Genomic DNA, 24,574 nt, shown 5'->3' with positions numbered 1-24,574 from the left:
TTAGTCTGTCTCTGTGACAAACACATGAGGAAAGGTTTAGTGGAGGAGGAAGTGTTAAAGGAATTTTAAAATTAGTTGTTCCTTGTTTGTCCTGGCTAGCTTCCAAATAAGCGAGACAGAGACTATGGGATGCATTTAATCAAGCTTTATGGCACAATAACTGAGCAGTTATTAATCTAGTCTAATCCTCTCAGCTCATCTGGCTACTTTCCAGCCAAAATCACCGAGATACTTGCATTTTAGCATTGGTCTGGTTCTCTCTGATGTTTTACCATGGTGTCTCTTGGATCCCTTCGTTGTGGTGAATCCTCCCTCCCCTTCCCCCTTTCCTCCTCCTCCTCTCCTTCCTCCTCCTCCTCCTCTTCTTCCTCCTCCTCCTCTTTCTCTCCCATTCCCCTGGCTGGGGCTGGAAGTCCAGTTCTATTCTCTCTTCTGCTCAGTTTTTGGCTGATCAGCCTTTATTGAGAAGTCGGAGACTCAACGGGGAACAATGCTTACCCAGCATTCAGGCAGGAGATTCTTAGAATAATCATTACAATGCCACGTCTGGATTGCAATCAGTTATGGGAGCAGAGAAATCAGCATTTGAATAATACAAGGATAATCTTTACACAGTGCACAATAACATTATGCCTACAAGGAAGGATTTATTCTGGCTCATGATTTTAGAGGTCTCAGTCCATAGTTGGCCAGTTCCATTGTTGTGCTCTCTCATGAGGTAGAATGTTGTGGTAGGGCTGTGTGTGGCAGGACAAAGTTGCTCACCCCACTGCATTCAGGAAACAGAGACTGACAGTGTTGTAGGCTGCCTCTTCCTCCTCCTTCTCCTCCTTCTCCTCCTCCTCTTCCTCCTTTTATTCTACCTAACCCATGGCCTAAAAGCTGCTGTAGCCCATGGTCAGGGAAGGTCTCTCCCCTTAGCGATTTCTCCTGGAAACTCACATGAACCCAGAAGTTCCACTCAAACTGAAAACTGAGATGCACTTCACGACATGCAACCGTTCCTAGCTCCTGACACACATAGCATCTCACCTGGACTGAAAGTAGCCTGACTCAATAAGCTCGGAGATCTACGGGGGTGAGAGTGAAGCCATCTGTGGTCCCAGCAGATACCTATAAGAGTCACTGTAACCCTTTGCTGAGGCTGACCCTCATCATTTACTTCTTCCAGTTGTCTGTATCTCGATGACTTGGCCAGGTGTCCTTGGTAACTTTGTACCCTGTCTCTTTCTTCTAGAACTCTGAAGGTGGGCTCTACGTATGCATGAATACCTTTTTGGCCTTTGGAAGGGAACACGTAGAAAGACACTTTCGAAAAACTGGACAGAGCGTATACATGCACCTGAAGAGGCACATGCGAGAGGTGAGCTGGGTGTTTGGAGAGGGTTCTTGCATTTTCACCTCAGGGGTTTTACCTCATTCTCAGAACTCCTCATTCTCATTCTCATTAATGACAGGAAATCGCAGCAGCATGCAGACTCTCAGAGCTTCCTTCCCACCCCAGTCCTGACTTTAGCCGGGTTTCATTTTTCTTCTTCTAGGCTGCCGGTTGGAGTTAAGAGGGCATGTGGTGGATTGATTGGAAAAAGTAATTTTAAGTTTAAAAATATAAAAAAGTACCAAACTACCATATCCCAGTGTTTTCCTTAAGTGAGAGAAGAGACTCTCTTAAAAGTTCATATCCCTTTGTTTCTTTAAAAAATTGTAATTTAAAAAAAGAGATCTTGTACTTTTAATTAATTAATTAATTAATTAATTTTACATCCTGATCAAAGCCCCTCCCCTTCTCCTCCCAGTCCCACCCTCATAAATCCCTCCCTCATTACCCCTCCCCCTCCTTGGGTACCATCCTGGTCTGGGACTTCAAGTCCCAGCAGGACCCAGTGTATCCCCTTTCACTGAGGCTCTACCAGCAGTTCAACTCGGGGAAAGGGATCCAATCGTAGCAACAGAGTCAGAGATCGATCCCACTCCAGTTGTTAGGGGACCCACATGAAGATCAAGCTGCACATCTGCTACAAATGTATAGGGGGACTAGGTCAAGACACTGCATGTTCTTTGGCTGGTGGTTCTGTCTCTGTGAGTCGCCATGGGCTCAGGTTAGTTGACTCTGTAGGTCTTCTTCTGGTGTCCTTGACCTCTCTGGCTTACTCAATGCTATTCCCCACTCTTCCACAAGACTCCCTGAGCTCTGCCTGATTTTGGCTGTGGGTCTCTGCATCCGTTTCCATCTGATGTTGGGTGAGACCTCTCAGGACACAGTTATGCTAGGTTGGCTCTCTCTCATGGGATGAGTCTCAAGTTGAGCCAGTCATTGGCTGCCTGTTCCCTCAGTCTCTGCTCCATCTCTATCCCTGTGCATCTTGTAGGCAGGACAGATTCTGAATAGAAGTTTTTGTGGGTGAGTTGGTGTTCCCCTCTCTCCACTGGAAGTCCCGCCTGGCTACAGGAGGTGACCACTTCAGTCTCCTTATCCCCCACTGCTCGGAAACTCAGCTAGGGTGACTCCCATAGACTCCTGGGAGCCTCCACCATCCCACGTCTCCAGATAATCCCAGAGATGCCCCCCCCCATTGATTTCTACTCTCTCCCAAACCTCTCTCCCCACACCTGATAATTTACTTTATTCTTGAGACTTTATACATTTATTCAATAAAACACAACCACAACCATCTCCTTTTTTTCCAACTTACATCCCTAAGTTGCCCCCAATATGTCCCTTTTAATGATCCATGTTCTATCTCTTGATAACCCACTGAGTCTGATTAGAGCTACTCATAAGTGCACGAGTATGTGACCATCCCCTGGAGCATGGGAGGTCTACCAGTAGCCACACATTAAAAAAAAAAAAAGAACAACCCTTACTCTCCAGTAGCTGTCAACTGTAAGTGGTGGGGCCTGGAGAGCGCATGCTTCAGGTGTGCTGGGACTGTGGCTGGCTTCATCTTGTGGAAGTCTGTCCAGGAACCACTGCTGCTGTGCATCAATGAGGGCAAGAGCCATGCCACGGCTCTGCTTCCCATTCTCCAGCTCCTACGTTCTCTTCTTCCATGGTGTCCCCTCAGCCTTGGTGGTGATGGGTTGATAAAGATGCCCTGGTCAGGACTGAGCATTCAATCTCTTATTCTGAGCACTTTGGCTGGTCATGGACCTCAGCGTTGATTGACTGGCCACACAGAGAGAGGAGTGTCTTTGACTAAGATTACGAGATGTCTAGGGCTATAAATAAGCATAAATATTTAGAAAGCAATGATAATGTGGCTGTTTAGCAAATTTATAATAGCAGACTCCACCTAGATGGACTCTATCTACATAGGTAGACCTATGACTACCCAGCCATGGTCTTTTGACCATGCTTACGGTATCAAGCGTAGATCTCTCTCTCCTGTGGAGTAGGGCTCAAATCCAACCAGAAATCAGTTAGTTACCCTGTATGCTCATGCCACTATTGTGCCGGTAGGAATATCTTGCCTGTCAGGCTGATGTTCCCTCATGCAGGGTCTTGCATTCAATAAGACCAAGCTTCCCCCAGAAGCTTGTCTAGAAACTGTGAATTGTAGCCAGTGGAGAGGGTGGTTCTTGGTCTGAGTTCTCTATGTCTTGCAGTCAGATGCATGGTGTATTCAGCAATGGGGTCTTACCATGCAGTTATGGTGGGTGACCAAGGGCAACCACAATAGCCTGTGCTGTTTGAAGACCTTCAGGGGTCCTTGACCCTGCATTTCATAACCTATGTTTTCTTGGAGTGGCGTTGTCCTCCCCTGTACAGTAATTCTGTTTGAACTCTTTTAAAATTATATTTTGAAGTTGGCTTGCTGACTAGTGGGTTTCTATGTGAGGCTTTTCATAGATCCTTAGTTTTGGTTAACTCACCCTGAGTTCTGGGATTACAGGTGTGTGTTGGGGATTGACCTCACGGCTTAGTGCATGCCAGGCAAGCACTCTGTCAGTGAAGCCACACCCCAGATCCCTTTGAAGCCCTTCATAACCCCCCAGAGTCAGCACCTGTGATTCCACGGGATGCCCCACCACAACACTCAGTGTTTTTTTCTGGAATCTAGCCACACTGAGATGCATGTGGATGTATTAACTTCATATTCATTAAGAGATGTTTAGTATTCTGTCCTAGGCTTATGTTTAAGTTTCTTCTTCTCTATTACTGAACATTTAGATTGCGTCTGTTTATTGCTATGCCAAACAATACAACCATGAACATCTTAGTGCATTTTCTTTCTTTTTTTCTTCTTTTTTTAGTTTTTACCTACTTTATTATTATTTTTTAATTAGGTATTTTCTTCATTTACATTTCAAATGCTATCCCAAAAGTTCCCCATATCCTCCCCTACCCCACTCCCCTACCCACTCACTCCCACTTCTTGGCTCTGGCATTCCCCTGTACTGAGGCATATAAAGCTTGCAAGACCAAGGGGCCTCTCTTTGTTTTTTTGTTGTTTTTTTTTTTGGTTTTTTCGAGACAGGGTTTCTCTGTGTAGCCCTGGCTGTCCTGGCACTCACTTTGTAGACCAGGCTGGCCTCGAACTCAGAAATCCACCTGCCTCTGCCTCCCGAGTGCTGGGACTAAAGGCGTGCGCCACCACGCCCGGCTCCAAGGGGCCTCTCTTCCCAATGATGGCTGACTAGGCCATCTTCTGATACATATGCAGCTAGAGACACGAGCTTGGGGCGGGCGGGGGGGCGGGGCGGTGGTACTGGTTAGTTCATATTGTTGTTCCACCTATAGGGTTGCAGTTCCCTGTAGCTCCTTGGGTATTTTCTCTAGCTCCTCCATTGGGGGCCCTGTGATCCATCCAATAGCTGACAGTGAGCATCCATTTCTGTGTTTGCTAGGCCCCGGCATAGCCTCACAAGAGACAGCTATTTCAGGGTCCTTTCAGCAAAATCTTGCTAGTGTATGCAATGGTGTAAGCGTTTGGAGGCTGATTATGGGATGGATCCCTGGGTGTGGCAGTCTCTAGATGGTCTATCCTTTCATCTCAGCTCCAAACTTTGTCTCTGTAACTCCTTTCATGGGTGTTTTGTTCCTAATTTTAAGAAGGGGCAAAGTGTCCACACTTTGGTCTTTGTTCTTCTTGAGTTTCGTGTGTTTTACAAATTGTATCTTGTATCTTGGGTATTCTAAGTTTCTGGGCTAATTAATATCCACTTATCAGTGAGTACATATCATGTGAGTTCTTTTGTGATTGGGTTACCTTACTCAGGATGATGCCCTCCAGGTCCATCCATTTGCCTAGGAATTTCATAAATTCATTCTTTTTAATAGCTGAGTAGTACTCCATTGTGTAAATGTACCACATTTTCTGTATCCATTCCTCTGTTGGGGGACATCTGGGTTCTTTCCAGCCTCTGACTATTATAAATAAGGCTGCTATGAACATAGTGGAATATGTGTCCTTATTACCAGTTGGAACATCTTCTGGATATATGCCCAGGAGAAGTATTGCGGGATCCTCTGGTAGTACTATGTCCAATTTTCTGAGGAACCGCCAGACTGATTTCCAGAGTGGTTGTACAAGCTTGCAATCCCACCAACAATGGAGGAGTGTTCCTCTTTCTCCATATCCTCGCCAGCATCTGTTGTCACCTGAATTTTTGATCTTAGCCATTCTGACTGGTGTGAGGTGGAATCTCAGGGTTGTTTTGATTTGCATTTCCCTGATGATTAAGGATGCTGAACATTTTTTCAGGTGCTTCTCAGCCATTCAGTATTCCTCAGGTGAGAATTCTTTGTTTAGCTCTGAGCCTCATTTTTAATGGGGTTATAATGCATTTTCTACAGATACCCTTGTACAAAGATTTCTGTAAGAAACTTACCCTCATGTTCCCACTGACTTGTGGGTGCCAACATTCAGTTTTGTCAGGAGAAGGCTAATTCTCCCCAGTGTGTTAGTGCCAGTGTGTCTTCCTGTCGAAGTGGTGAGGAATGTCTGTTTGTCCACACCCTCACCGTTCTTTGGCCAGATTTTCAGAATTTGCTAGTCTAATGGTTGAGAAGTGACATAAAAACATTTGGCACTTCATTCTGTGATGATTGAATATTTTCTTATGTATTTATAGTCATTTAGAAAGTTATGATCATCATTGAGTGTCATTTTAGTTTTTTCTGTAGTTAACTGTTCTACTGCTGTGGCGAGAGCTTAACTCTAATCCACAGGCATAAAGCAGAGAGAGAGAGAGAGAGAGAGAGAGAGAGAGAGAGAGAGAGAGAGAGAGAGAGAGAGAGAGAGAGAGAGAGAGAGAGAGACTGAGAGACTGGGCAACCCATTCCCAGTGACACATCTCTAACAAGGTCACACTTCCCAACCCTTTCCAAAACAGTTCCACAGGACCAAACATTCAAATCTATGAGCCTATGGTGACAATTCTCATCAAACCCCGGGTGTGTGTGCATGTGTGTGCCTGTGTGTGTATGTGCCTGTGTGTGTGTGTGTGCCTGTGTGTGTGTGTGCCTGTGTGTGTGTGTGGGGGGGGGTCAGAGGACAACTTTTGCAAGTGAGTTTTCTTCTTCTACCATGTGTTTCTGGAATTAAACTCAGGTCATTAGTTCTGTATAGCAAGTGCTTTTGCCCATGAAGCTGTCTCTGGCCCCTTCCTTTTGTTACTACTTTTATTTTATTTTATTGCAGATTTATTTAATTATTGATATTAGCTTTCAAGTATCCATCTTGTAGAGTTCTAAAAATTTACAAAACATCTTGGATCTTTTAAATAGTCGACTCTGATTTGAGTTTTACTTCGTTTCCCATGCTACCCTACCTGGTATTCCGAGATAGCACATTCTCAAGGATAAGCTTTGAAATCATTTAACTTTGTCCTGATAGTGGGTTACTCACATGTTTCTTCTGTTGGGATCTGGGATTCTTATAAAGTTCCGGGAGCTTCACGTCTTAGTGTTAAGGGATGAAATTAAAATGGAGGCTGAGAGACTTTACTTGCTCAGGGTCACAGAGGTGACGGTGGTGTTGTGGACTGCTGGTGACCTCATTTTTGTGATGCTGCACCCACGCCTTTGCCTCAGTGATTCCGTCTTTGGCAGTAACCCCCACTCATTTTTGCCCTTTCGCCTGTGTGTTCCTATTTTGATCTGCTGTTCTCTGGGCTCCAGGCCTCTAGGCCTGTCACTTGCTCAGCTTGCCTCTCATGACTCATAGCTTAAAACACGGTATCAACAGCAGTCTCCTTAACTGACCCTTGCCTTTAACAATGCTCCAGATGTTAGCCAGTTGATGCGTTGATGCTTCCCTACACAAATGCTGGAACTCTCCCACCACTGTGGGGGTTGGGATAACATAAGTCCATTTTGCGTTAGTGTAGTGAGACACACTAGCCTATAAAGGAAGAGATTTATTTACCTTATAGTTTGGGGTCTGGATATCCAAAGAGCATCGAACAGGTTCTGGTAAAACCCTATGGAGGGTTCGTGGATGTCAGAGTCTGCGTGTGTGGAAGTCACATTATGAAACAGAAAGTCAGAGAGATGGGGATTCCACAGTTCGTTCTGAGGATATACCCAGATAGTCCAGTGTGCCTCAGTTTTAAAGTTCTCACCATTGCTCAATACCATGCAAAGGGCCAAGCTTACAATACAAGAGCCTTTGAGGAGAGGAGGGGACAGAGTGTCTAATACTCAGCCATGAAGGACCAGTGTCCTGGTCTCAGCCTTCAGTTAGGCCCCTTAGCTTGCTCTGTGCTCTCCTGCTCCTCTGAGTGGCCACTGAGCGCCAGCCGCTCACCCCAGGTGGTGCTCGGTCACTGTGTTTAGCCTTGGACTCTACATAGTCTGCAGGGATCCATGGCTGCATTAGTAACTCATGGGGACGTATTTCACACTTTCTGAAAGCTGCCTGCCTATATTTTTCATCGGTTTCTCCCTCACCCTGACAGAAAACTGCATCTATCTATCTTTGTGTTCCCAATTGCCCCTGCTTTGGGGAACTCACTCTGCTTAACTCCACTTTCCTTTGTCTGGGTCTAGCTTCTTTCCTCTGGTCTTCAAACAGAACAGTCCACACAAGGACCCCTCTCCTCCCATCCTGTTGTAGCTAGATTATGATCTTCAGCTGAAGCCTCTTTAACACCCTTTCCTCCCAGTTGCGGCTGTGACCCCTTTCAGGGCTCCGGACCTCGCACTGCACTGACTGTGTAATGGTGCTGGATTCCTGGAACTGTCAGTGAGAGCTTGGTTGCCACACCTGCTGGATAGGTTTAGGTCTGAGGTTACTTTATGAGCTAGGAGTTTGAAGATTTGAGACTGCCTCTCGGCATCCTGTCTCTGGCATCATCCATTCTTGTCCCCTCTTTCTTTTCCTTTGAAGCTCAGGCCCTTCCTTTGGTTAGTCATTAGTTACCTGCCCTTCCTAGGATGCCGTATGACCATCCAGCCTTTCTTCTCTGGACATGCTCATTTTCCTGTGTTCTCCATGTCCTTGTTTGACTGTTCTAAGTGGAGGCTTCCAGATAAACTGCTTCCCAGAACTGGATGGGGCCATCCAAATACGACCTCTGGTTTTCTTTTCAGCGTCTCAGAAGCTCCTCAGGCTCAACATGCCAGTCTGTGTATACATGGCATCCCCTCTGCCAGCCCTGCCCTTCCTTGTAAGTTACAGAGAACCAGACACGTTTGTGTGTGTGTGTGTGTGTGTGTGTGTGTAGGGGGTTGATTTTCTTGTGGCTCTTCGTGGTAACCTGGTCTTGTTACCTGAGCTTCCCACACAGCTCTGAAGTCCATCCAATCTCCAACCCAGCTGCTGTTGTTTAGTGTTTCGTGTTCCTGTGGTAGACGAGTTCTGTAACTTGCTGATTAATCTTCCTTTCTTTAAACACAGAGCTTTATGTTTTGGCTCACAGCTGGGACATAGAGCCTTTTCAGCCCCTTCTTACTGCTCCAAATTTGTGTTCTCCACATGGCTCTTTCTCCTTCCTGGAGTGTGCCAGGACTTAGTGCCTGTGCATGGGTGTTCTCTGCATGTATGTGTGTGTGTTTAATCTACTTAGGTATTCATTTCTCTTTTGCCTGTTGTATGCTCTGCAGTTAAAAATATTCATTTATAAGCCAGGAGGCGGTGGCACATGCCTTTAATCCCAGCAGTCAGGAGGCAGAGGCAGGCAGATCCCTCTGAGCTTGAGGCCAGCCTGGTCTAAAGAGTTCCACCAGTACAGCTAGGGCCATACACAGAGAAACCTTGTCTCAAAAACAACAAACAAAAAAATCCATTCACCCATCCATCCCACCTACTACCACCTACCCACCCATCCATTTATCTCTCCCTCCTTCCTCCCCTTCATCCATCTATGCATCTATTCATCCATCCATCCATCATCCATTAATCCATCCATCCATCCATCCATCCATCCATCATCCATTAATCTATCCACCTGTCCATCCATCCATCCATCCATCTATCCATCATCCATTAATCTATCCATCTATCCATCTATCCATCCATCCATCCACCATCCATTAATCTATCCATCTGCCCATCCATCCATCCATCCATCCATCCATTATTAATCTATCCATTTGTTCATCCATCCGTCCACTGATCCATCCTATTACTAAGTATCTTCTATATTTGAGGTCCAATGCTCTTCCTACATGATGAGTCCCATCTTACCTCTACCTTCAGCCAAGCCAATCATTACCTCCATTAGTTGTTCCATCTCTTAGATTTCTCCTAGTACTTCCCATAACCCACTGTGCTTTCTGTCTGCACTCGGTTGCCCTCTGTGTTGGTGAGTTCTTTAGGAGAAGAACTTGTGTTTGTTCGATTGGTCACACACTGAACCTGACAAATGGGCATGGTGCTATTTGCTAAGAAAGGAGTGTCCGTGTTTGAACCCTGCAGTGCCAAAAGTGCAAAAGCAATGTTCTTTAGTTGTAAGCCCTATTCTTTCTCCCCCTGCAGGGCATATTTTAATCTGAGTCTACAGTTTGAAGCTACTATCAGGGAATGACACACATTCCAGCCAGTCTCCACGCAGGTCCTCTTTCTCATTTTCCTCTTCCATCATGCAGGAGTAGAGATGGAAGAAGACCACAGATGTCTGCAGAGAAAAGAGTGTACAGTGTTTGTCATGGAAGGGAGGGATTCTAAGGAGATGGACATTTGGCATTAGAGTTTGGAGAGATACATCTTTGAGCTAAGTGTTCTGTAACTTTGAGATTTCTGTGAGGACAACTGTAAGCCCATAGTAAAAGCTATTGGAACAGTGTGAAAATAACTAAGAGGAGTTGGCTTTCGGCATCAAATAGTAAAATGTGGGAAAGTAGACTTAGGACTCCCAGGACAAGCGAGTGAGAAAGAAATCCCGAGTGTACAACGTGGCCTTGATTCATGTGACTCTGTGGAAAGGTCCTGTGGCAGACCCTGCTTACAATGAATCCATGTTCTTCTTTAATAGCCAAGAAGACGTGTGGTATGAAAATAGACTAAATGATAAATAGACTAAAATCGTATTCAACGGCTACTGTGCAAGCATTTGATGATTGCTGCTGAGGACTGCTACCCATGGTGGGGAACATATGACATTTGGCATGGCAGCAAGCTGGTGGTTCTCCAAAAACATTTAGATGGGTCGATTTACATTTTCAGATGATCAGAATGTCAGTGACTATACATCAATAGTCAATAAATCTTTGAAAAGTTACTGTTGAGCATACCTAGGGGCAAGCTCTGAGAACCCCTGTGTAGGCAAGGGGACAGGTGGCTCAGCACAATTTTCTTTCCCAAGTCTGCTCCTCATAATGGACTCTAGCTCTCCCAGGAGGGAGCACTGACCACCAGAATCGGCTTTATCTCCTCCGGTTTGTTCTTTCTTTCCAGGAGGGATTGCTTTGTAAGTCAATGGAAAACAAACAAATAAACAACACAACACCTGGTGTCTGCAAGGATCAAGGTCCCGTTTCTGCTTCTCCCAACATCTCTAGTCCAGAGGGATATTTCCTCTGGTCCTTTCTTTCTGGGGAACTCTGGGCCACACCCTTTGTATTGGACTGCATTTTCTGTGTGTATTTAATGATCTGTTCCTTTTTCTTTCCAGAAGGTAAGAGGAGCCTCCGGTGGAGCTTTACCCAAAAGGAGGAATTCCAAGATATTTTTAGGTAAGATAATTATCAATAGTGTGCACACTATACTCTGTCTTTCCCTGTCTTCTTGTCTCTAGTGACAGGGATGAGGTATCCCAATTTATACACTGCCTCCCCTTTTTAGTTCCCCTAGCCGTGCTTTGAGCGTGGAATTGAACCAGGGCTTTGAAGCAATTACAGCAGCTAGAGAGGAATTACAGTGCTGTTGGTGGTCTCGTTCTGTGTTTCTCTTGTCTCTGTCTCTGCTTCTGTGTCTTTTTCTGTCTCTGTGTCATTCCCACCCCTCCCCCACCCCTGCACTTCAGTGGTTGATGTCAGGTGTCTTTCTCAATCAGCTACCCTCCTTATTTTATGGACAGGGTCTCTCAGTGAACCTGGAGCTTAGCAATTCAGTTAGACCAGCTGGCTAGCAAGCCCTGGGGATCCACTTGCCCCTGCCTTTCTAGCACAGGGGTTATAGTCACATGCCTGCACCTCACAGGGGTTACAGCCACATGCCTGCACCTGGCTTTTTTTTTTAAAGTGTGGGTTCTGGGGATCAAATGCAAGTCTTCATACTTGAGTGGCCAGCATTGTACTGGCCAAGCCCCCTGTAGCCCTTTTGCTCTCTTTCTTTATGGCCCTGAAGGAAGAGTGAGTCTTTTTTTTTTTCTTTTAAAGTTTAGGCAAACAAGGGGTCTTATTAGGATTCAAACCGATGTTTTCAATAACACCTCCTTTTGGCCTCAGGAGACAGTCAAGAACACTGTATCGCACTTGCCTGTCATATTTACTTATCCCTCTCAATCTCTGGGAGTTCCTCAGCTTAAACTTTTTTGAGACGTATTTTATGTGCATGCGTGTTTGCTTGCATGTAGGTCTGAGCACCATGTGTCACCGTGCTGCAGCGGAGGTCACAGAGGGTGTAAGAACCTGTGCAGGTAGAGTTGTGGATGGTTGTGATCCACCATGTGGGTGCTGGGAATGAACCCAGGTCCTGAGCAAGAACAAGGCCTCTTCACCCAAGGCATTCTCCATCTCTTACCAGTGGCTCTCAACCTTCTTAATGCTACAACCCTTTACTACAGTTCCTCTGACCGAGTGTGTGTATGTCCCTGAATGGTTACAATTATCATTTGAAAGACAGCTCAGTTCTCTGTGTGTGTGTATGACTTCATTTTAATAAAAACAACTGCACATATTATTGTCTACATGTGCCTACGTGTATACATGTGTGCATGTCTATATTTGTGTATATACATGTATGTACATGTACATAGGTGGATGTGGGCACATTTGTGTGTGTCATGTATGTCACATATGTCACATATGGACACAGTATGTCAAATATGGACAAACATGTCCATATTTGAAATACTGGCAGTGTCTAGGAGATTACTAACAGTAGCTCTTTTCTTAGGCTAAATTGTTTCTGATTCTGGTATTCTTTTGGCTTGTCCATGTTAAAACCTTTTGTTTGTTTGAGCTGCGGTCTTGCTATGTTGCCCAGGCTGGTCTGCAATTCCTTGGCTTAAGTGATTCCTGTTTCAGCCTCTTTAAGTAGCTGGGGTTACTGTGTGCATCACTACACCCAGCTAGCTTCTCTCTGTCAGATGTGTATCGTAACGAAGAGAGACCGTGGGATGGGCAGGTGGCTCAGTTGGTACTGTGGCCTGCCATACACTCGAGAGAGCCTGAGTTTGTATCCTCAGCAATTATAACCACGTACATCTCAGGTGTGGTGACAGCACATCTGTAACTTCACCACTGGGGACAGGGAACACATTGTCCAGCCAGCTAGACTCATTGGACTAATGAGATCCAGGTTTAGTGAAAAACCCTGCCTTAAAAAAAAGTTGAGAGTAATCAAGAAAGACACTTGATGTCAACCTCTGACCTTCAAGTTGCATGTGCAAACATGTATGTGCACACACAGACAAGTGTACAGCACATACACAAAGACAGATGAATCATCTGAGAAGTGAAGCCATTGACACAGCCGTGGAGCTGGGTTGTTTCTTGGCTTGGTCCTCAGTACCGTGTGTTGTCTGGGCTGTGTCTTCTCTCCTGGTCCCCAGCTTGTGGTTCCCTTGAGGAGCGTCACCTGGAGTAGCTTTTCATCCCTGGTAATCTTTCCCATTGCACAGCTAACCCTGAACCTCAACCCTCACCAACCAACTGCACGAACAGCCAAGCTCTGTAAAATAGCCTTAAAGGGAGCTCCAGGACTGAGAGGGTCAAGCGCATTACAGTGCTGTCCCAGTACCTGCCACTGTCATCTAGAATGTGACCTTTTGCCAGTCAGACGACCTCCGTGCTGTCTTTGTCAAGGCAGAAATCATTAAATAATCTGACCTGAATTTTTGTTACTGTTGTTTCAGGTTTTGGAGACAGGATCTTGTGTAGCCTAGGGTGCCCTCAAACTCACTAGAATAGAGGCTGACCAGGAACTTGTAATTCTACTGCCTCCATCACTCAAGTGTTAGGATTACTGGTGTATACCACTATGTTCAGCGTTTTAAATAATAGTAATAATGATACTAATGATAATCATCATCATCACCATCACCATTACCACCATCATCCTCAGCCTCACCATCGCCTTCCACATTTTCTTTGGTTGCATGAAGGAGTTAGCTAATTTCTTTGCTTTCAACCTTGGCGTTGAAAGATTTTTGAGCTTTTATTTTTCTTGCAGTGATTTTGATTGCAAAGGTCATTGTCAATAATGGTTTGAAGAATGAACTAGAAGGCAGCCTCTGAGGCCTTGTTGCTGCCCCACCCCCACCCCCCAGCGGTCCAGAGCTCTGAAACTCACAGGACCACTGGATGGTGCTGTTCTAGTGCAGACCCAGTGCAAGCATCCTCGGCTGCTGTGAGTGTGTGCTTGTGATGGCTGTGGCATGACCAGCGAATGGCAGGTCATAGCTCTTCTCTCTCTGTCTTTTTGCTTTTGCAGTGTTCCCGAGGCTTGGTGAATGTGGTTTAAATGCTTCGTATAGGGCCAAGCCATCTTTGGTCACTTATTTTCATTACGCTGTGAAGCCATGAGTCTCTGCATCACCACCATTCACTGGAAAGAGAAGCTTCCTCGACTAAGGCTGAGAGTTGCGTTTTTCTATTGGCATAAACATAAGTATTTAGTAGGCAGCTTAAATCTGTGCCATAATATTCAGTTCCCCTGTATGGCCTATGATCTCCGATCCAAATGTGCACACACACACACACACACACACACACACACACACACACACACTTGAAACAGTTTATAGGGACTAGGCTTAGATTTGAGTAGTCTTTAATCTTAGGTATGGTTGGTAACCTGTATAACAGTAACGCCCCTTTTGATGTTTTTGCTTGTTGAGCACAGGATAGTATTGGTGTCCTGATGCCTCTTTGACAGCATATACTACACAGAGCATGGCTGTCTGTTTTTTTTTTTTGTTGTTTTGTTTTTCGAGACAGGGTTTCTCTGTATAGCCCTGGCTGTCCTGGAACTCACTCTGTAGACCAGGCTGGCCTCGAACTCAGAAATCCGCCTGCCTCTGCCTCCCGAGTGCTGGGATTAAAGGCGTGCGCCACCACGCCCGGCTATGGCTGTCTGTTAAAGAGACGCCAGGACGTTAATACATGGGGCCAGGGATGCTGGAAGGAGATAAGACTTGTTCCCTTTGTCTGAGCTGCACTGAAGCGTATGAAATCCCGTCTTCTCCACACTCAGATGTCTCATAGAAGAGCCCTGCATGGCCTGGTCTTTCTGAAACTCATTTCAGCCTTGCTTCAGAGCTGGACCAGCCCTGGTGTGTATGTGTTGGGCTCTTTGTGTTATTCATTAGGAATTGGGAGAAGACCATGAGGCGAATGGCGGTGTTGGCAGTCACCTACCATGGCTCAAACTCTAGAGCGTCTCGGATCCAACTCCAGGTTCCTGTAGACCTCTTTCTTTCGAATCTCTTCAACTGTCCAGTAGGTAACTCACCCAGGGTTACACTCTTAGTAAAGACCAGGGTGGGCTTTTTCTTCACTTTATATATTCAGGCCAGGTAATATTTGAGGAAGCATTAAGTGGATATGTTTTCTATAGAAAAGCAATTGGTAGTATCTGCTGTGTATGGGGTCCATTCACAAGAGCGTGAGATTTATACTCTTTTGCTTACAACGTCTATGTGCATAATATGTTAATAATAAAGGATCGTGGAGTGGGAGCAGCTCACTTGCAACTTCCGTTCCCTCAGTTTCCTTCCCTCCCTTCCAGTATTTTTGCATGGGATTAATACAAAGCTGCCTTTGCCTTGAGGGTTCCTTAGTATTTATTTTCATTGTTATACAGAGTAAACCTGTTGACGCTTCTGCTGTGGTACTGAAATGATCATCTTTTTCACTGAACATTTAGTTGTAACTTTTGTTATAGATGGTGGACATTTTATGACACATCTAAATGCCTTTTTTGTTTGAATTATTCCCTGTAAGCTTCTTGAGTTGTTTCTTAAACTTCTAGACTCTTCTTTGAAACTGCCCTTTCTTGTTAGCCCTTTGTAGCACTGGGATCTTTATTTTGGTCTTTCTGATTCTTAGGATTTTAGAGTCCTTTATTATGTTTGGCTTATATTTTTGCTCTATTTTCTAAACTCAAAGTGGCCCTGCTTTTGAGAGTGAAAAGCCGAGTTGCAGATGGAAGTAGACCAGCATTTTATTAAAGGTGATGATAGAATTTAGATCATTGGTTCTCAAGTTCCTGCTGTAGTACATGTAGCCTGGGAACTTTCCGGAGTCCATGTGTCTGTGGGGCTTTGTATGTGACTGCAACATCATGTGACCATCTTCATCACCATAGTCCCAAACATATAAACACACAAACATGACCTGGGACACTGGCACCCCTTGTGAGGGCAAGGCTGCGCCATCCATGGAAATATTATGACCCGACTTTTCCTTGAGCTCTCAGCTAACCTTCACCAGAGATGAGCCAAGCACAGAGGGTGCCTGGCAGGGTGGGCTGGAGAGACCTGTTTTATTTATGGAGAATTCTCTAGGACAACAGGCCTACTCAAACGATGGGTTCCTTCTGGCTTACAAAATTCCAACCGCTGTTAGAGACGGGGACTGCAGAGATAAGGAAGATGTAGTCAGGGAGAAGGCTGGGTGTCTGAGGAACTGCTTCTGTTTATTGGAGGCCTACCTTGTGTTTGGCCTCTTTTCTACCATGTCTGATTTCTTTCCTGTGTAAGGGGAGTGCTATCTTCTCTATGCTGGGCATGAGAGCAGTGCACGGGGTAGAGTTTGTGACTTGCTTAAAGTTGTATTAAATGTGTGAACAAGCATTAAAGCCAGTCTTACCCACTCTCAAACTCATGTGCTTTTGGGTAGGAGAAGCAGCTCTTAGTAAAGTGCTTGCTATGCAAGCACGGGGAGCTGAATTGATCCGCAGACCTCACAAAATGGATGTGGTGATGCACACTTGTAATCCCAGCACCAAGAAGGCCAAGACAGGCAGATTTCTAAGGCTCAGTGACCAGCCAGCTCACTGAACCACTGAGCTCAGTGCCAGTGAGAGACCCTGTGTCAAAATACAAGATGAGGTCTCCTGAGAAGTGATACCTAGATTTGACCTTTGGCCACACACACACGCGCATACACCCTCCCCCCTTGTTTCCTTTGATTGGGTGAGATTATGGCCTTAAACTCATAGCATAAACATCTGTTCCTTTAAAACCTATGAATTCAGTTTGCAGCAGATACATGCACCCTGTGAAACTTCATGATGTGACCCAGTCATTTATAAACACATCTGCATCTCTCAGGAAAGCTGACAGGGCCCATTTCTCCCAGTGTGGGGTAGGAGGATGGCCAGTCCTGTCAGGGTTGGACCCTGTCCTTGGTGCTTTCGCCCTGTGGATTCCCTGTGAGGGCTGCCTCAGCATGGGCCACCTTTTTCTTACTTCTTTTCTTTTTTCTTATTCTCTCCTCAGATCTAGATATGGATGACGATTTAAATAGTGACGATTACGAATATGAAGACGAAGCCAAACTTGTTATATTCCCAGACCACTATGAAATAGCCCTTCCTAACATTGAGGAGTTACCAGCCCTGGTCAGTGAGTGTGCATGTGGCTGCATGTCCGTGTGTGTGTGTGTGTGTGTGTGTGTGTGTGTTGGTGGGGAAGGCCAGTCCAAAGGAAGAAGAGGATACAATGGAACAAAACACTGGGTGTGGCGGCACGTGCCTGTGATCTCATCACTAAGGATGCTCAGGCAGGAGGATCATGGGATTGAAGATAGCCTGGCCTAAATAGTGGGTTCAGGGCCATCCTAGGCCCCATAGAGAGTCCTGTCTCAGAAGCTAAACCAAACCAAATCAAACCAAACCAAACCAAACCAAACCAAACCAAACCAAACCAAACCAAACCAAACCAAACCAAACCAAACCAAACCAACAAAATAAATAAAAACAAAGTGTGAACAGGGGTATCAGTCTCCTCTGCGATCTCTTAGAGTGGCCTTTCTTGATTGCTGCCCACTTCCTCTATGCTACCTCTCTTGGGCTTTCACTGCTCACGAGTCCAGGCTGTGCCAGCTGGGCTGGCTTCTATGTCATGACCAATCTGTTGTTGGAATTGTCAAAGCCTGCCCCTCACAGGTGCTCGGACAGCCTGGGAGGAAAGTGTCTTGGTTGGGTGTGGGGATGACAATATGTTTGTCAGATTTTCATGCTGTTCTCCCTTGTAAGATTCTGTCTGGGAAACTGGAAGAGTTTGTCTGCTGGGATGGCAGTGGTGCAGTTATAAAAAGAAGAGGTGTGTAGCAATGGAGGATGGGAACTGAGGTGTGTAGCAAAGAGAAAGTCCCAGATGCCAGGAAAGCATGAGCCTTCCAGGACCTTACGGGGATGACATTAGCTGAAATACCCAACAAAGGGGAGGGATAACCTGTAGAGACCATATATATCTAGAGATTAGGCATGGCCTCCCAGGCCACCCACCCATCTCCAAAAGTTTTAACCCAGAATTGCTCCTGTCTAAAGGAAATACAGGAACAAAGAGTAGAGCAGAGGCTGAAGGAAAGGCCATCCAGAGACTGTCCCACCTGGGGATCCATCCCACATGCAGACACCAAACCAAGACACTATTGCAGATTCCAAGAAATGCTTGCTGACAGGAGCCTGATACAGCTGTCTCCTGAGAGGCTCTGCCAGATCCTGACCAATACAGATGTGGATGTTCACAGCCAACCATTAGACTGAGCACAGGGACCCCAATGAGGAAGTTAGGGCAAGGCTTATAGGAGCTGAAGAGGTTTGCAACCCCATAGGAAGAAAAACAATATCAACCAACCAGACCCCCACAAAGCTCCTGGGACTAAACCACAAACTAAAGAGTACACAGGGGGTACCCATGGCTCCAGCTGGACATGTAACAGAGGATTGCCTTATCTGGCATCACTGAGAAGGGAGCTCCTTGGTCCAGTGGAGGCTTGATGACCCAGGATAGGGGAATACTAGGCCACTGAGGCAGGAGTGGGGGTGGGTGGGGGGAAGCACCCTCATAGAGGCAGGGGGAGGGAGGAGGGGATAGGGGTCTTGTGGAGGGGAAACTGAGAATGGAGATAACATTTGAAATGTAAATAAATAAAATAACCAATAAAAAAAAAGTACCTGGCCAAACATAAGAGCAGCTAAACAGGAGTGTAGAGATGTGTTGTTTTAGTAAAATTGTTAAACCTCTATAGATTTTTTTTCTGTATTTTAAAAACTATTCATTAACGTGCTTAGCTTTCAGTTCTTTTTTTTAAACAAGAAGAAGCAGCAGCAGCTGCTTATACCTCACCTTGGCTTTGTGAGAACCAAGATGGCTTTCTTGTGTTTTCCTTAGTGAGCTCCCCTGCCCCTACTCCCTTCCTCTGTGATCTTCTCAGAGTCAGTGTCAAGACTGGTCTTGCTTTTCCTGCGGGAACTGGTGCTGGGTTGGTGGCAGATGGGAAGCTGCCTGTTGTGTTTGATCCTGGGTCCTCTGGGAGGTCACAGGGTTCCTGCTTTCCCCTGATTCCCCTGTGGCCTCCAATCCTCTGTCCCTCTTCTTCTCCATTGTGTGCATGGATACCTGTTTCCTATAGCTGGCTCCCAGAAGGCAGTGGGGTCAAAGTGGGTTGAGTTTAGACAGGCCAGCTTATTTTCTACCCTCTTCAAACTCCATCAGAGTCAAAGCCAGGCCTTCGGGTCCCTGAACCTTCTGACAGACCCTGACCAGCGAGAACCATCTGCCCAGTCGCTTTTGCTCAGAGGGGATGTTTGTGTTTAGAGTTTCCATGTTCAGAGGGATTAGCTTTCTGACGTACCCTATCTTCGGTATTTATCGCATAGCTAAATTTACGACCATGGAAGTCAGAGCGTTGTGAGTCTGTGCGCTACGGCCCTCCCACTTACTAAGAGTGAGGCGTCCTTTTCCAGATGAGGCTCTGTGAGGCTTGTGGAAGTGAATTGCTGTTGCTTTTCTCAGATTTCCTGACTTGACTCAAGTGGCTGTTACCAGGAATAAAGCGCATTAGTGGATAAAATGGTCTTATGCCAGCCAGCCCTTAACCTCAAGTGTACTGATGCTTGTGTCTCCAATGCTGAGAGCTCTTTTATTTTATGTGCATTGGTGTTTTACCTGCATGTATGTGTGAGGCTGTCCGTGGACTGGAGTTACAGACGGTTGTGAGCTGCCATATGGGTGCTGGGAATTGAGTTGGCGTCCTTTGGAAGAGCAGCCTGTGCTCTTAACTGCTGAGCCATCTCTCCAGCCCCAGTGCTGATAATTCTTATTTCTCCGTAAATCTGGTTTTGCCGTGGGAAGAGAACGAAGCACATTGTGAATAAATGTCATGAGAATTTTTTATTCATTCACTTTTTTATGTGAGTAAAGTAAATACTAAGAAAAGGCCTTAAACCAGGCACAGTGAGTCATGCTTTTACTCTATCATTGGGAGGCTGAGGCAGGAGGATTGCTAGGAATTCACTGCTGTATAAGAGCCTGCCTGAAACAAAACAAACACCAAATCACACCAAACGAAACTATACCAAAGCTCAAAGAACAAAAAGCTACCTGCATACACTGCTGTTAAAATATCCCTTTATTCAGAGTACACAAGATGAAGAAGTGCCCTGGAAATCCAAAGCTAGCAAGATACACCATAATTTTTAATAATAGAATTTGAGACTACTTTAAAGTGCAAACTTGAATAAAATTTATTTTTTAAGAAATGGTTTAAAACATGGGAAACAGATGAGCTCTGAAGGTGGGCTGAGCAGGTTGGAAGCAAACCTGACTTTGTATCTCTGATGCTTGCTGCAGGTTTTAGCTCTACCAAGGATTCCAGTTAGCTCACCTCCTTTGTGTGCATCTGCGGTGTGTGCAGTGTTTAAGGATTCTCTTCTGAAAGTTTAAATAAAAGGAAAATGCTTGGTCCAGACAACGTCCTCAAGGGGGTGGCTCTTCCTTCACGTCTTGGGCGTGGCAGCACAGAACAGTTCCCTTTGCATTGCCCCATGAGTTCTACCAGAGAGGCAGACCACCTTTGAATGGAGGGGCTCCCTGCGGGGATCCCAGAGCCTGGAATCAGGGCCTTTACCAGAGGAGCTCCAGCAGCCTTCTGCTTGTACCTGCCCAACAGCTCCAAGCGGAGCGAGTGGGCTGCTCAGTGCTTGCTGACTGCCACTGTAGACCCCTCACACGCCCGACTCCAGGCCAACAGTGAGGCATCTCAGGATGTGTTGGGAAGAAACACTACTGATGGGAATTTTCAACATTCAGATGTCAGACACAGATGTGTCTGTGTCGGGAGCACAGAGATGACTGTAAGTCACAGTAAAGCAGAGGGGACTGTAAGTCACAGTAAAGCAGAGGGGACTGTAAGTCACAGTAAAGCAGTGAGGGAGGAGCACAGTTTGACTCTTCAGCCTCCTTATGGGTAATTAAGGTTAAGTAATTTAATTTTCATAAATGATTGCATTTAGCAGGTTTCCAACAAGATTTCTTGCTGTTTCCTTTCTTTTTAAAATTTACTTGTTATATAAACACATGGACTCAGGGCTGGGGGTGTAGTTCAGTGGCATGGTGATTATACTGTGAGATGGTCTTATGTTTTGTTCTGTTGTGAGACAGGGTCCTGCTATACTGGCCTCGGCTGCCCTCCATCGCACAGCCCTCCTGACTCCTGAGCTGTGCTGGGATTCCTATCTGTCTTTTCAGACACTTAACATCTTTATGGTGACGGCATTCAGAGTCCTTTGTTAGGTGTGAAAGCTGTACTATGTATAAGTACCCAGAACCCCCTTACATAACCAGTACCCAACGCCTTACTAATCAGACTTCATCTCCTGGGCTTGCTCCTCTTCTCAGCTCGAGGTAGCTACTGGAGGCATTTCGTGCTGAAATTTCCGGGACTAACTTTATAATGTTACACTGGAGTGAAACATGTGGTGCCTGTTTTTTTTTTTTTTTTTTTCTGGACCAGGTTGATGTTACTGACATGATCTTCAGTTATATCCATGCTGTTGCAAATGACTGGATTTTGCTACTTTTCATGGATATCCCGCATCCACTGTTCATAAGCATCACATTTTCTTTCTCTGGTTGTCAGTCGTTTTTTTTTTTTTTTTCTTTCCTGTTGTGAATTAGTGTTGGGATGAACATAGAGATGCTGAGTTTCTTAATATTTAACAATCAACTTTCAGGGGCCAGTTTGAACCAGTTCCAGGGCAGCACTGGATTTGAGGCCTGTGAGTGTTCAGGTGGAGTCCAGGTTTCCTTACTTCGGTACTGCTCAAGGGGATGGAGTTTGTACTTACAGCAGTAGCCACCGCTGCCTCTTGGCAGCCGGGAGCCTGAAAAACACATTGCCAGTGTTTTACAGTGGCCCAGAGGCCTGACGTGACCAAGCCTGCCTAGTCAGTCAACAGGTTCTCTAGCTCAGGAGTGAGGATTAAAAGGAAAAAAAGACCATTACACAACATTGTAGCATGACGCCAGCTAGTTCTGAGGCTGAGGTGGGTTTATGTTTTTCCCAAATCGCTTTTATACCATTTTAACTACATGCAAGTAATAAGGGCAGGCAGTACAAAAAACACAAATGGTCAAGGAACAAGCAAGCAATAGGCAAAGTCCTGTGATCACTCCCATGATCAGGGTTTCTAAGGGCTTACCAGGATGACCAAGATATCTGAGCCCACTTCCCTGTCCTAGCCCAAAGTCGTATACATGCCTGAACTTACTTCCCTGTTCTAGCCTAAAATTACATTCCTGCCTGAGCTGACATCCTTGTCATGGCCCAGTGTCATATTCCTGAGCTGATGTCCTTGTCATGGCCCAGTGTCATATTCCTGCCAAGTGGCTCCCAAAAGCTCTCCACACGGATGAAATTTTGTTGGATGTCTTCAGAAAAGATGCTTGTGTGTGGCACGTGGAGAAAGTGCTGAGGAGGGGCATGACCCAGACAGCTGGGACATGCACTGGGGCAGCTGGGACATGCAAACACTGGGGCAGCTGGGGCACGTGCTGGGGCAGGTGGTGGAAGCCTGGGCTGGGGACACTGCTTGTCCGGGAGAAGTGCTGAGGCTTTGAGGTCCAGGCATGGAATCAGCCAGGTGGTGAGAAATGCATTGTGAGGGTTGGCAGGACAGCTCACTGTTGGTTATATACAGGTCAGGGTGAATAAGGGCAGCCACTTTGGAAGGTCTAATATCCACACGTGCCTGTGCTGATAAGGACTAAGCTTTCTGTGGCCCGGCAGAAACATGATTGGCTTTTTTTTCTTCACTTAGCATACATTTTCCAGATTTTTCCACATTTCATCATCTACTCAAATCTCATTTCTTATATTGCCTGATAAAATTCCATTGCAAGCACATACTACATTTGGTTTTTCATTCTATGTATCACTAATAGGCATTTGCTCTGATTTTTTTCTATAACTAAATTGCTATTACAAAGATCTTTTAATTCATCCTTCTGCTGTCGAATGTTTTCATGTCTCTTGGACGTATCCCTAGCTGTAGATCTGCTGGGTCCTGGGGCTCTTGTTTAAGCATCTGAAGAGTTACAGGACCATTTTCGAAGTGCCTGCATTGCTACTTTCCAGCAGACTTTGAGTTTTACAGGCAGCTAGAGAACTCATAGCTGTAGGCGAGGGTGACAAGAGAAAGCAGGGCGTCTGTCTTCCTGTTCTGCTGAGCCAAGGACACCAAGCAGGACACTGCACATCTGCTTGGGAGTGGACCCATCTAGCACAGGGACACCCAGACATGTCCTCTGCCAGTGTCATAGCTGCATTAGACTCAGAAGTGGAGCCATGCTTTGCGCAGTCCACTTACGTGTGCTTGACGTCATGCCGTGTGAATTGATGATATTGGATATCTTGGTACATCAGGAGGCCTCTTTTCAGCCCACTTGCCGAGTGGGAGGGATCATTTGTGTGAACTCTAAGTGTGAGCTGATAAGTGAACATGATCCCTTGTTCTCCTGTCCTCATCAGTACTCCAAGGCCTGGGTCAAGTTTAGCCAGATCGAGGGGAACGGACCTCACTGTGGGTTAATTGAGATCTGCAGTGAGGCTGTGTTTATTAAAATAAGCTTCTGCATTTATTTCTAGATGCTGAGTTCTCAGTTTTGGCTTTGTCTTACAGGTAACAATTGCTTGCGATGCAGTGCTCAGCTCAAAGTCCCCTTACAGGAAGCAGGATCCAGACACATGGGAAAATGAAGTGCCAGTATCGAAGTATGCCAACAACCTTGTGCAACTGGACAATGGGGTCAGGATTCCTCCCAGGTATGAGTCTGCTGACAAATGGAAGTTCAGTCCACAAACGAGTCAAAGCAACATCTGATTTTCTACCTTTTTTTTTTCTGAACTACAGTTTTTTTTTATTTTCTTAACTGATGCCTTTTATTACAAATCCACTAAGAACTGGGAAATTTTTTTTTATTAGAAATAATTCAGATTCTGAAAGACAAAGCCCATCATGTTTTTTTTTCTCAGATGTGGACTTAGAGTTAAACGTATGTACATGTTTGCACATATACACATATGCACATGTATATTTGCGTATGTACAGATCATGACCCTTGAAAGGCGATTGTGACTGCAGGAAGAGATCTTTAGTGGCAGAGTAAAACAGAAGTGATGGCACACACATGATATGAAAACAGAAGGAGAGGAAGGGGCATGAGGGAAGGCTGTGGGGGAAGACTTTCTAGAACAAACTATGCTAATTCACCTGCGTGGAATGTCATCACGAGACCCACAATCTTGTGTGCTAACTTTAAAAATTATCTTAAAAAGAAAGACAACATACAAACAAATAAAAACCAAAGAGATAAGAACTTTTCTGAACATTTTTGGACCTTTGCAGCAGGTGCTGAGTGCTCTCAGGCTTCAGCCAAAGCCCAGGCACTGCCCTACATCAAAACTGATGTTTGCACCCACGTGTAACTCTGGGACTGTCCACCTGCAACACCT

The 24,574-nt window shown here is 45.5% G+C and overlaps 1 protein-coding gene across 1 annotated transcript in view; it reads left to right on the top strand.

The window, feature by feature from the left end:
* Positions 1-24,574, top strand: part of Usp13 (ubiquitin specific peptidase 13) — a 122,298-nt gene that overhangs the window by 19,182 nt on the left and 78,542 nt on the right. Inside the window, exons 2-5 of the mRNA XM_021158246.3 lie at positions 1,238-1,363; positions 11,059-11,119; positions 17,053-17,174; positions 23,742-23,884. Coding sequence (XP_021013905.1) covers positions 1,238-1,363; positions 11,059-11,119; positions 17,053-17,174; positions 23,742-23,884 — 452 coding nt within the window. The remainder of the gene's footprint in view (positions 1-1,237; positions 1,364-11,058; positions 11,120-17,052; positions 17,175-23,741; positions 23,885-24,574) is intronic.

Source organism: Mus caroli, unplaced genomic scaffold, assembly GCF_978045245.1.
Source record: "Mus caroli unplaced genomic scaffold, Mus_caroli_1 scaffold_3, whole genome shotgun sequence".
NCBI lineage: Eukaryota > Metazoa > Chordata > Mammalia > Rodentia > Muridae > Mus > Mus caroli.
The sequence above is the reverse complement of the archived record's forward strand: the minus strand, read 5'-3'. Positions and strand labels throughout refer to the sequence as shown.